The sequence below is a fragment of the Mus pahari genome, chromosome 5 (genome assembly GCF_900095145.1).
Source record: "Mus pahari chromosome 5, PAHARI_EIJ_v1.1, whole genome shotgun sequence".
Classification (NCBI taxonomy): domain Eukaryota; kingdom Metazoa; phylum Chordata; class Mammalia; order Rodentia; family Muridae; genus Mus; species Mus pahari.
This window is the reverse complement of record NC_034594.1, coordinates 150776530-150790554: the sequence shown is the minus strand read 5'-3', so window position 1 is coordinate 150790554 and position 14025 is coordinate 150776530. Positions and strand designations below refer to the sequence as shown.

The window sequence follows — 14025 nt, the reverse complement described above, 5'->3', positions numbered from 1 at the left end:
AAATACATTTCATCCTTTTAAACATTGTGTTCTACTGCTAGAGACAGACTCCTGGGAGATTCCTCCAGGAAGCCAGCCTCCCCCCATGCTCCACTGAAGACTCTACCTGGGAAAGAAATTAAAAGGCAAAATCACAGGCAGATGTCTAGACCTTCCCTACATCATTCTTTGTCCCATAGGAGCTAACTAGCAAGTTAAACAAGTAGCTGTCACCTGGGAAATCAAATCACATCCATAGCTCTGCCCCAGGCTATCACCTCAGCTGTCCCTGATCTTTTCTTCAGTCAGCCGGACACTTGCTTTGATTGCTGGCTGTCCCTCCGCTTCTTCCTCCTTCCAATAGTGACTTGGGTGTGCATACTACAAGCGAGGAAAATGAGGATTTCCAAAGGCAAGTGCACAGGCACACCCAATCTGCCCATTGGCATGGGAATCAACACTAACACCAGGACCCACCCACAGGCGCTCAGGCCCCTGTGCAGACAGGACAGGACATTTCAAACATGTTCACAGCACTTCTCAGTGACCAGAGGAGCATGAGAAAAGCTATTGTGGTGAGAGATGTCATTATGTCAGATCCAGGGTCCAGACCTTAGACTCTGCATGTCAAGAACCCAAAAACAAAACAAAGTGTCAAGAGTGGGCAATTGCCTCCATTGGCCAAGCAGTTATCAGTACACATCTACGGAGAACTGTGTTCACTGTTCTGTGCTGGGGCTGTGCACAAAAGGAGGCTAAGAGTCCAGGCTACACACTCACCCTACACAGGCCCAAAACAGGGGGAGATGATAAAGATGCAGACACTCTCGTGACATTTCCATTTAGCAAAAGAAAGCCAGAGTGTATGAAGAGCCTCCCTTTTCCTACTGCTCAAAGGAAGGGAATTCCAGCCAGTTATGGGTGTGCATGGAGCATACTCTCATGATGAAACACTCAAGGCCACAGAGGATGGCTAATATTATAAACACATTTGGACTAAGCAGGCTGTTTCTATGTATTTTGGGATAGATAGATAGATAGATAGATAGATCACAAAGAAAAAGAAGACATGAATTTGAATGACAGCAAAGTTGGGATACATGGGAGGAGTTGGAGGAAGAAGGGGGAAGGGAGACATAATAAAATTATATCTCAGGAAAATAAAAATTATATTTTAAAAACACATATGAGCCAGGCGTGGTGGCGCACACCTTTAATCCCAGCACTGGGGAGGCAGAGGCAGGCAGATTTCTGAGCTCGAGACTAGCCTGGTCTACAAAGTGAGTTCCAGGACAGCCAGGCCTACACAGAGAAACCCTGTCTCAAAAAGCACCACGACTCAGTGGGGTATTTCCTTCAGGCCCCTAGAGGGCGCTCGATAGTATCCTTTTCTCTGTGGAATAACAGAGAGGTGAGGAGACTTAGGCTGCTGACCTGACCAGGGTATTTACATTCACAAGAACAGTCCCCAGCAACCCTGCCAGTAACTGACACCTGTGGGTCCTCGCTGTCTAGAGAGAAATGACGGAGGCATTCCACTGGTGCCAGAGAGAGGACTTTTGAGGTTGTGTGTCAGGCTTTTACACCAATCAGGCGGTCAGTGGCACAAGCAGACAGGCAAACGGCAAAAGTGAGCTGAGGGGCTGGGGTCGTGGCTCAGAAGTAGAGTACTCTCCAGCATGTGCAAATCCAGATTTAAAGGAAAACCAACAGGAAAGTCTCTTTAAGAAATTATCCCCTCCGACATCCCTCCTCTCCGTGGCAATCAAGATGAGGTTCAGGGCAACTGTGCAATGTGCTGACCCCATACAGCTATGCTGGCCTAGCCTGAGGTCTCATGACCCATTACTGATTCAGTCACTTTATGGATTGCCCTCCTCCTCAGGCCGAGCCGGTTCTGCACCCAGGGGCTGTCACGGCAACGTGATGGGCGCGCTTACCTGTTGCATAATGCGCAGGGCACCTGTGGTTCCCAGGTATCATGGCTTTGCTTTCCTGCCAGTTAGCTAAAGAAGGGTGCCAAATGGGAAAGCGGGTTCACCCAGAGGGAAACAGGAGCACAGACAGGTTAGGTAACCTCCCAGACTCAGGGTGAGTCAGCGGCCAGCACCCTTGGCCTGTGCAGCATGGCCTCTTGTCATGGCCCCTCCCACAGGCCCCCGCTTGCTCTGACCTCATGCTGTCCCTCGTGGCCCGCTCCCCGGGCTGCTATGCCACTGTTATCCTTGGCACAGACCAGCGTATTGTCGCCGCAGGCCCCAGGTCAGATGCCATGAGGAGACACCACAGTGCCAGAGAGAGCAGGTGGAATCTGGCAGGTGGCCAGCTGCTAATCGCATCAGACAAACTTTCACTGTAGCTTCTCTCTACTGTATGGCTCCCATTTGTTTGCTGCCTCTCTTCTGCGGGTTAGTGGAGAGAGAGCTTTGATCCCGATCCAAAGACAACACCATGGTTTGCCCATGGGGGAGCACAGGAAGCTGGCTGAGCCTCTCAGGTTAGGACAGAGCCTCAGCTTCTGCTCTCAAAATGCCCAGAGACCTCCCCTTCCCATACTGACGTTGGTCTTAGAAGCTATGCCTCAGCAGAATGGGTAGCTGGGTGTGTTGTTGACTTCTCATATGTGGTCATGCCTCCAAGGGTAGAGGAGAGTAGTTCCTGGGAGGCTGGCTCTGCGTTATAGCTGTAGATGCTGGGTGCATGGGTGCTCAATAATCACCATGGGTCATGATCATGGTGGGGAAATGGCTAGGGAATGGATGGTGACAGATGCCAAATAGTCTAGAACAGTCTAGAATAGTCTAGAACAGCGTTGCCCTGTCAATCTCCCTGGGACCACCAGGTCAAGGGGAAGGAGGTGTCTTGACTCACCTCCAGAAACACTTGTCTCTGCTTTCAGCTTCTAGAAACCTCTACTAACATACTTCCAGGCACCAGGAAGCCCATCTATCACACACTCGGACAATGCACCCACCCAGAGAGAAACTCAAAGAGAACAAGAATTCCAGGGACAATGAAGGGGAGCTCTGCATTTCCCCACAACTCTCTGAAAGGTGTACTAAAATAGTTCAGAGGTTCCCTCATGTGCTCCCCGGAGATGGGGGTATAATCTGTCCCTCCCATAGAGGTGCTATCCAAAGCCAACCAAGTCCCCAAAGGTGCAGAAAGTGGGAGAGGCTGCCACCAGCACCGAAGCCCATGATAATGCAACCCGGACTCAGTTTCCTGAGCTAGACCAGTGGGAGACAAAGATCCCTTCAGTCTATCACATTCCCTGTCTGCCTCCAAGTGTCCTGAGATGATGTATATGACAGTTTCATGCCTGCTGGCTTAAGCTGTATGTCTAGGGGAAGGCACTTCCAGTCCTGCAGGCTGTCTAGAACAGTGGGCAGGAGCAGAGAGTGCCCAGTAGGGCATCAAGAGTGGAAAGAAGCAAAATCCCCCCCTTCCTGTGACTTTGAAGGTGGGGGGGACTGTGTCCATTCACCCACTCAGAGTTTCAAGAACAAAGGGGCAGTGGGAAATCTCTCTGGCTAACAATTTCTTTTTTTATCTTAATTCAATTATTTTTTTCATACAACATATTTTGATCATGGGTTTCCCTTCCCACAACACAACCACCTCTCTAATCCCTTCCCACATATCGTTATATTCTCCACCCCCCTCTCTCATACACACACACATACACACACACACATACACACAATCACAAACAAACAAAAACCCAATAAAACAAAAAATGCCAAAGCAAAACTAAGTAATACAATACACACACACACACACATACACACACACACACACACACAAAGCCTATTTTATATTGGCTAGCTACTTCTTGCCATGGGGCCTTCCCTGAACTGTGGCTGAAATACCCATTGACACTCCATTGGAGTAAACTAATTTCCCCTTTGCCAGCAGGTATGTGTCTAACAATTTCAAAATTACTATCTGCTAGGAAGACGAAGACAATGATATTTTTGAAGGAATAATCTGCTCCATAAAGCTTTAGATGTGAGATCTGTAGAGGCCTGCAAGGACTTTTCTTTTTAAACTGTTGGAAAAAAAGGAATCTCAACTGAAGACAAATTGCTGTTCCTAAGAGAGGTAGTGCTGTTTGGGGCCCATAATTATGGGGTTGGTCAGTCAGGTGTGAGCAGCGAGTAAGGCATATAGTAAGATAGAGCTAAAAGCACACATGTGATATGTAGGGGTTCAATGTGCTTCTGAAAAATAGCAGATAGAGATCATGGAGAGCCATTATTTCTATTATTATTATTATCATCGTCATCATCACCACCATCACCACCACCACCACCATCATCATCATCATCGAGAATTGAGGTCAGAGCCTTGCACATACTAAAAACATGGCCTGCCACTGAGTCACATCCTTGGGCCTGGGGACAGCCTTTTAAAATGAGAACTCACCAGCCTAATCATGTGTCTGAATTCAGTTTGAAAGAGTTTCACATTGATCCAATCAGAAAACTCAATGAGAGATTCTGAGACTTCTCCAAAGGACACAGGCTGCAGGAAAACTGGACACAATAATTTGGGCAGGCAGCAACAGAGACAAAGGGAATGTTTGGACCATTTATACAATAGGTAAATGGGAGCAATGGTATGGCTCAGTGGTTCAGTATATGCCTAGCATGCATGAATACCTGGATCCAATCCCCAATACTGAAAAGGAGGCAGAGAGAAGAAGAGGAGGAGAGAGAGGGGAGAGGAAGGACATGAAAGAAGGAGGAGATAGTGTTTTGCTGCTGTTAAAAACAGGTATGGAAGCAAAACTCTTGGGGATTTAAGACCCAGAATGGATGCTACCAACTTGGGAGGGGCAGCTCTCCATGCTTCACCTACACAGCACCGTGAGGTCACGTGGGCAGCAAGGAGCCTGACCTCCATGGACATCAAGAATAGTTCCATAGGGTCTTATACACTGCTGTAGGACCTGAGCTCCATGGCAAGTGGGGTGCACATCCTTCCAGTTCCTCTCCCCCAGCACTGAGATCCCACCATCTTTGTGTGCCTTTAGAACTATGTGCAAAGATCTCTCAACAGAAACCACTCCCAAATTCCTGAGCTCATCTCTCCAGGCAGGATGTGCTTCAGAGTAAGCCAGCATTCCAAAAGAATGTGTCACCTCTTCCCTCAGGAAAAGGAAAGCCCCCCCCCCCAGCAGTTCATTTTCATGGTGACCTTTACCCTCAACCTATCAAGCATGAGGAAATCGCAGCTTTCTGGGAAGTGACCAGTGTCTGGTCAGACTAGAACAAGATGTCAGCAGAAATCGGTGTGTGTCTACTCTGGTCCCTGGTGCTAACAACACTAAGTACATTACACAAGTAACCTTCTCAGCTGCAAGTGACAGCCTTTGTTCTTGGGAGACCCAACCTAAATGACAACTACAAAAATGAGCAAATGCATAAAGCAAGGATTTTAAGAGCTGTCTTCTTGAGCCAGGTGTGGTAGCACATGCCTTTAGTCCTGGTTCTCAGGAGGCAGAGGCAGGCACACTTGAGAGTTTGAGGCCATCCTGGACTCCATAGTGAGACCCTTGTCTTGAAAGTTAGTTTAATCAAAATTAATTAATAATTAATCATCAATTAAGAATTCATTAATGATGGATGACTAATAATTAATTAATTAATGGTGGATGACTAATTAATCTTCCATGTCCAAATAGCTTTACAGGTAAAACCTGACAAACTTTATCAATACAAGTTGTAATGATCTTTTTAAGAGAAGAGAGTAGAAAAGGAGGAAGCAGTCCCAAACTGACTTGATGATATTAAGAGAACTGATATCTAACCAAGAGAGAAGACTACAAAAAGTACAGGCCATATTCCCTCATGAAAATACACATTAAACTCTGGAGCTGGTAAGCTCTTCTCAACTCAACTCAAGCTGGAGTTATCTAGAAAGAGGAGGTATTGTTTGAGAAACTGTCTCCATCAAATTGGCCTGTGGGAAGCCTGTAGGGCATTTCTTGATTGGTGATTGATGAGGAAGGCCTGGCCCACTGTGTAAGGTGCCATTCCTGGGCTGGTTGGTCCTGTGTCAAATAAGAAAGCAAGCAGAGCAGCCCATGGGGAGCAAGTCGTAAGGAGCACCCCTCCACGGCCTCTGCTTCAATTCCTGCCTTGAGTTCCTTCCTTGGCTCAATGATGGACTGTGACCTGTAAGGCCAATTCTCCCCAAGCTGCTTTTGGCCATGGTTTATCACACCATTAGAAAGCAAACTAAGACACATCTAAATAAAACTCACAGGGCTTTGGTTTTGGTTTCTTGAAACATAGACTTCCTGCAGGTTGGCCCTGAGCGCAAAAACTTTCTGCCTCAGGCTCCCAACTTGAATCACAGGCATGTGCTACCATGACCAACCTCAAAATATCTTCAGTACAAACAACAAAAGAACAGTATAACATTAGGAAGTTTGCTTATGTTGCTTCCTCATTAATATTAAGGACAAAAGCTATCTCCCTGATAAATATAGAGAAAACATTTCAACTTCCAGTCATAAAAATTTTGAAATACTAGTGAAGTGAAATTGAACGTTTCTTACTCTCACAGAAATTTAGCCAGTATGACTGCAAACCAAACATCATATTTAATAAACTAACAGCTTAGAAATGTCTAGAACCATCATAACTCTAATCAACGTGGTACTAGAGATCCTAGCTACAAGAGTATGACAAGAAAAATCAATACCAAAAAAAAAAAAAAGAATTGAAGGGGCTGAGGAGATGGCTCAGCAGTTAAGAGCACTTGCTGCTCTTTCAGAGGACCCGTTAGGTTTCTAGCGGTAGCATCAGGTATCTTACAACTGTCTATAACTCCAGCTTCAGGTATCCAACGTCTCTGGTCTCCAAGGGCACCGACGCTCACGTGTGCATTTTCACATGTAGACAGTCAGACAGACAGACAGACAGACAGACAGACACACACACACACACACACACACACCTACGTGTACTTGAGAATAATTAAATTAAATCTTAAAAACAATGGGACAAAAGAAATACCTTTATTAAAGTTTAAAGCTTTAGTACAACAGGAGACTCTTTAAACAAAGCCAAAAAAAAGATGGTGCCAACAAAAACAATGATTATGTAGAATGTGTGAAGGACCTCTAGATAACCATAAGACATGCAGACAGAATATGCAAAGTGTATAAGCAGATAACTCACAGAAGGAAGAACCCTAGATATATCTGCAACCAATATCCATCTCAGAAGGGATCAAGGAAATGCAATCCACACAATGAATTATCAGAATACTCCCATTTGACTGGCAAATACCTCAGGTTTGACAAGAAAAAGCGCTGGGCCGGCACAACAGAAACAGGGTGAGCATTCATTAGAACCACCTCTTTGGAGATCAATTTGTCAAAAAGGAGAAAAATTGAAAACATGAAGAATCTATAGCTTGGTACTTCACATTCTGCTAATGTACTACAAAGAATTTCCATGTAGACACAGAAGAAGACACACAAGAGTGCACACAAAAGCATCCTTAGTAACAAAGGCAGCTGTTCTCAGCGTCAGTCAACAGAAGCACATAAGCCATTTCCTTACACAATGAGACAGAAGCTTTAAACTTGGATAAAGGTATTCTAGGTTTTGTCCTACTGCTTATGTGTGTTAGTTGTCAGCATGTAGGTATGTGCACATACACATGTAGCAGCTGGACTATATTTCATTACCATAAATGGAGGAACAATGCCAACTCCAGAATGGTGTATATATGGCATCATTTGCATTAAACTCTTTAATGGCTTGGCATAGTATATGTGTTTAGAGTCACTGTATAGCTATAAATCTAAAATAGGAGCACCATCCATTGGGTGGCTATAGGAGAAAGTATATTAGCAAACACAGGACTTGAAATTTAACTCTTGGAACATACACAACAAATCAAAATAAATGGTAAAAATAAAGAATAGGGCTAGAGAGGTGGCTCAGTCACTAAAGTGCTTAACATGCAAGGATGAGGGCTTGAACATGGGCCTCTAGCATCCACATACGAAGCCAGGCATGGCAGTATAGTCTTATGATCCCTGCACTGGGGAGGTAGAAGACAAGAGGATTCCTAGAGCTTGTTGGCCAGCCAATCAGTAAGCTCTAAGCTCAATGAGAACCACTGTCACAAAGCATAAGGTGGAGAGTGATTGGGTAATACATTGCTGTTGACCTTTGACTTTCATATGCATGTGCACACATGTGCCTGCATACCCACACATATGTGCACACACAGAGAACATGTTCACACAGAGAGACCATGCACAAATAACATACTAACACATACACAACAACTGTAAGATTCATGATATTATTTTAAATTCAGCAGTGTGGCCATTTTTGCTTTGCTTCCTGACCAAAGAAAGGCGTGTCAGGCTCAGGGGAAAGCACAGAGACTCTAGGATTCACAGGAAATTCGTTCCTGTCATCTGGAGAGGCTGATGGGGTTAGGGATGAGCCTCCAAGTAAACCAAGGGATGTGGAGAAAGTATATACCCCAAGCAAAGGCAAGCCACTGAAGCCAATTCCCCAAAGCAAATGCCATGGGGACACTGCTCATTGCAGATGTCACCTCTGCTGCTACACATCTGATCACAAAGGTGTGGCCTGCCTACTGCCCCAATGCTGCTCCATCCATCCCATTCTTAATATCAGTCCCCAGTGCTGCCTTGTGGACACAGAGGACCACTAAACTGCAACATCATGGAGTTGTGGAACCACTCTCAAAGCCTCCAGCTGTGCACTGTGAGAAGCCAGGATCTCTCCACAGGTGTTGTGCTTGTTGGCTTTTTACTGTCAACCTAACACACAGTAGAGTCACCAGGGAGGGAATCTCAACAGAAGAATTACCTGGATCCTACTGACCTCTGGCCATGTCTGAGAGAGATGGTCTTGACTGATGATTGGTGTGTTAGGGTCCATCCCACTGTGGGTGGCACCACCCTTAGGCAGGTAGGTCTGGGCTATGTAAGAAAGCTAGTAGAGAAAAGAGCGAACTAGTAAACAGACGTCTTACATGGCTCCTGTCTTCCTGTTTTCCTCAGTGGTAGACTGTGACGTGGAAACTAGAATAGATTTCCTTACTAGAAGAGAGAGCAGAGGAGCCTGGCATGTGAGATAGTGCAGGAGAAAGTCACACGTTCTGTAAGACACCTGACCATACCAAACTTCTACTTCATGAGGCAAATTTGGCTGAGAGCTGACTGTTAACATCACAAGTTTAGAAAGGATTTTGTTGTTTCACAGTTCTTTCCAATGATGAAATATTGTGAATTTGGTGCTGTGGGTGAAGCTCACGAGGGGAGTGTGGTCCGCCTGTGTGAAGCCCTGGATTTGATCCCAAGTATAACACTTCAAAAAATCCTATAGTCACATGTGACTATCATATATATATATCATATATATATATATATATGATATTTATGTATATATGTGTATATATACATATATCTGATATATATATGTACATATGTGCATATATATGATATATATGACTACTAATATAATGGTTATATATCTATGGAGTAGCAGTTATGGTGGTGGCACACACCAGTTCCTATGTAATGTCCTTTCATTTGTACACATTTGTGCTGTGTGAAACATTTCATTTCCATGCCCCAGTGAAAACACTCATGCTGTATGAGGCTGAGGTTTCTTTGCTGGGGTCCCCCAGCTCAGAGTGTCCATGCCAAGAGAAGAACTGGCACTTAGCATCAGCTTCGATCCCCACACAGACCTTGTTCACCAAAACCTAAATGACATAAGCAGCCTGGCGCACTGGTGGCATACTGAGAAGGTGACCATTTCTTTTTTTTTTTTCTAACATACTTTTTAAAGATTTATTTATTATATATAAGTACACTGTAGCTGTCTTCAGACACACCAGAAGAGCGCATCAGATCCCATTACAGATGGTTGTGAGCCACCATGTGGTTACTGGGATTTGAACTCAGGACCTCTGAAAGAGCAATCAGTGCTCTTAACCACTGAACCATCTCTCCAGCCCGAAGGTGACCATTTCTTATTCCAACTACTTGGAACTCACCCAGACTGCAGATCATCTTACTCCTCCATCTTAAAATTCGATATATAAGAAAACTAAGGTCATACGAATGGTTCCCCTTTAGCACAGGGATAGTTTGAGGTCTTTGAAACTGTAACCCAGTTGTCTCTAATAAACTTTACCACACGGAGCCATTCAGTACTTTGTGAACTCCTCCCGACTGTGCTTTGAGCTCGTTTTTAACACTGAATGGCACATCCTATTGAACCATTAAAAATTTCACTCAGTAAAGGGCACGCACCCTTACCTATGGCCTTGTGAAGTATAATCCTGAAATATGACCTAATTCCTTTAAACAGAAGATCTACAGATATTTTCCTGAATACCTCAACTGCAAAGAAAGGCCAGTGCTGCCTCTCCACAGGCACCAACCTGGCCCAAAAGAGTGAGAAGTGGGGGACTCCATGGACAGTGTCCACGGGCACCAGTTGGCTGTGTTACCAAACAGTAGTGTGGGAAACAGCTCAGATACCACCTTCAGAAAGACTTGGGAGGCCGGGGCCTCCTACAGAGCTGGCTTCTGGGCCACCCAGTATCCAGCAGATTGGCTAAGGGGCCCAGGACTGCTGAGGGGGGCACTGGTTTTGACAGAGCAAGCTCTCTCATTCTCTTAGAAACCGTTAATGGCAGGTCTGTGTTGCAAGAGCTGTAAAAGGATCTCCCCCACTGAGCTTACACCATAAAAGCCTCCTAGTCCATCCAAGGGAATGACAGCTGAATACACTGGTGCACTATCCCACCACACCCCCTAACAAGTACCAGGGGAAAAGGGTCTTCCCACTTGAAGACTGAGGATCCCCCCCCCCAAAGCAGGTCTGTCCACCACAGCTCTAGAGACACTACAGCCTCTGCAAACCCCTGGACATACTGGGACATTCCTTCTGTGACGTGTGAGTCTCTCGAAGGGCACGACTGTGCATTGACCAAATTACTGCACCCAGTGTCTCTTGTTGTTGGGTTTGTCAGTTACTAAGGAGCTTGCCGCTCCTGTTGAGATGCTGTTTTTGTAATGCCATTATGCTCTACAAATGAGATGAAGATAACATGTAATAAGGCCACAGACCCAAACAATTAGAGTAAGGATGGAGAGTGTGTTTCCACTTACCGGCAAATGCAGACAGACAAGGGATGGCTTCGCGGCGTGCTGCGGTGAGCACAAACCCACAGTTTATTTATGGAGTTCAGTGAAAAAGCGGAATTGCCAAGATCAATTACAGATTCCCAACAGGACTTCAGAGGGGGAAAGTGAGCACATCCATGCCCCGGCTTGGCAACTATCTCTAGGCTAGGGCTCTCCCCAAGTCTAGAGAGCCAAAGGAGGGAAGAGTTCATCAATGTCCCAAATGAAACTCAACTATTTTGAGTATGTGTCTTTAATACCATAAGATATATCTTATATCTGTAAGATCTATAAATCCACATGTACTTATCTCTCATTAAAACTTACCAAATACAATATTTCTCTTCTTAAAAAGCCCTATGATTGGCCTGTGGGGGTGTTGCTCAGTAGTAAGCTCTTGTTTAACATGGACAAGCCTCTAGCTTTGATCCCAGTAACACATGCACATGCACGCACACACACACACACACACACACACACACACACACTTCCATATCAGTGAGGTATGGCTTTTCGATATTCCACTTGCCACTCCTGTGGATCCCTCCATGCTTTATAAATCCAGCTTCTAGTGGTACAGACATAATGTGGATTTGTTGGGAATACTACAACCTGGCCTAACTATGCTGTTGTAACACTTTCTTAGCAAATATTCTTATTTGCTAAGAGTTAATTGGACACATTCAATTGGATGAAGGGTCCAATTAATTTCAAAGACATAAAGACTTCTTTCAAAATAGGTTTGTACCTTGGTTTGTTCAAGTTATGCTATTTTGACAAATTTGGCTTGTCTAGCTACCCAGCTTGTCCCAAAAATTCCCTGACTCTGCCCAGCTGCTGGGACTCTGAGCAGGTCACCACACCATCCAAACTCCAGCTCCAAACTTGCATGACCAGCCATCTCCCACTCTGAGAGGGTTTTTTTTTCTTCCCTCTATGTATAGGTGAATGGACCATCAATAGGATACCTTTCCTATCTGTGACTGGTGCGTGGCTCAGTTCAACCAGAAATCTCTGCCTGTGCAATGGGTGGGTTAGAGCACCCAGCCTGCCATTAGTCCCTGAAGCCCATTCAGAACAAGAGTCATTTGGCAAAGCAGTGAGAGAGACACAGACACCTGGGAGGGAGCAGAGGGAAAGCAGAAGCACCTGGGGTCTCCTTGGGCCACATTCATGGGCACTGAGCAGCCCACAGAGCATCTTCAGGATGTTTCAACCCATGAATGAAATGACATCATAGCAGAGTCACTGGCAGCACATGATTCTGCAGCGATGCCCAGCTGAGAGTCCCAAGCAAGCACGGAGAAATCCTGACCCATGACATTCAGCAGCCCAGGCTCCAGCCAACAAAAGAACGTGACACAGTACCCAACAACCTAGCTGGTCGGATGATCTGCTGGCTGCGAGTCCATCCCATTTTCTGTTCATGTCTTTCATGATCTGAAGATTTTAGGAAGGAAGCCTGTCACTGTGGGACGAAGCCTGGATTCTAGCTCTTTCCAGCTTCCTATGTTACTCAGGGCACAGTACCCAGTGCTGTGTCTGCCCCTGATTAAAAAAAAAAAAAAAAAAAAAAAAACCAACAACAACAACAACAACAAAAACAAAACAGCTGACTACCGGGACGCTGGGAGTACTAGATGAAATTGTGACTATGAATCACTAAACTCAGTTTCTTGCACACAGCAATCATGGACTACCGAACGCCCTTGTTCTGTTTCCTGAAATGCAAAATGAATTTGCTTAGTGCCTGTTCCCTTAATCCTGAACCCCATGTGTGTTTTAAGAGAATCTAGACCATATGGTTTAGCTCCCACTCACAGATAAATCAGCATAATGTGTGTCAGTAAAAGCTGTTTTGTGTCCTCCTTTTTATGAGCCTTCTTATCCAATGTCCTAAAATAATAATAAGAAAAGTTAGTTGTGCTTGCTAAGGGTAAATAAACTTGGGCTTAAATTCCACCCCAAGAACTAGAAAACGAGTATGGCCTCCTCTGATGGCAGCTGCAGTGAGGATAGCTCTCACCTCGGCCACCTGCACAGGCCTGGCATCTGAGGGACTGAATTCCTAGCAAGAGAGCCATAAATTAGTTGGGTAAGGGTAACCAGACAAAAAAGCAGCTGCTTATTCCCATTGGGAACGATTAAATTGTGGGAGTGATGGGCTCCTTCCTGGGCTCAGATGCAGCCGGCATGATCATCCAAAGCAGGTTCCCATCAGGCCCCCTGCAGTCCAGAGGGTCAGGAGAATGAGCACCTGTAGCCACGGTGACCACGGGGTGGGGGAGGGGCGTGGGGGGATGGCTCGGATACTCTGAGCATTTTCTATTGGAAGGAGAAGTTGCCTTTGTCCCTCCCCTGGGCACAGTGCATTGGTTGACCTTCAGAAGGCAGAACACAGCGTGGCAGCACTTCCTGTCCAAGGTCGCTGCCATTCCCTACTTGTGCCCTTTCTCCCCTTATGATTTCTTTTGCTTTGCTTTGTTTGTGGCTGTGGGGGTGGAACCCAGAGCCTTGCACTGCTGGGCTACATTAAGCTACACCCTCAACCTCCAGTTTTACCCCGTGTAATCTTAACCCTACAAATTCTAGAGTCGCACAGATGAGAACGGGAGTGCATGTATGTACACGCGTGCATGCTTCTGTTTTAATTTCATTAAAAATGCCCTTACCACCCACACGTTGTACAGAAATGTAAAGTGGCAAACAGACTTCGGTAGATGGTAAAACGCTGAGGAATGTCTTACACGGTAACACTGAACACTTGCAACCTGACTAATCCAATTTATCTCCTCAGTATTTACCCTTCAGAAAGAAAAGTCTGTTCAACAAACATTTGT

The 14025-nt window shown here is 45.4% G+C and overlaps 1 protein-coding gene across 2 annotated transcripts in view; it reads right to left on the bottom strand.

The window, feature by feature from the left end:
* Kif26b (kinesin family member 26B) overlaps positions 1-14025 on the bottom strand; it is a 403835-nt gene that overhangs the window by 331342 nt on the left and 58468 nt on the right. The window contains exon 1 of one of the 2 annotated variants that reach the window (XM_029538478.1): positions 1920-1987. The exons of the other annotated variant lie outside the window; for it this stretch is intronic. Within the exon in view, the coding sequence (XP_029394338.1) occupies positions 1920-1928 (9 nt within the window). The 5' untranslated portion in view covers positions 1929-1987. Of the gene's footprint in view, positions 1-1919; positions 1988-14025 lie in introns of those variants that run through there. 2 annotated transcript variants of the gene reach the window in all.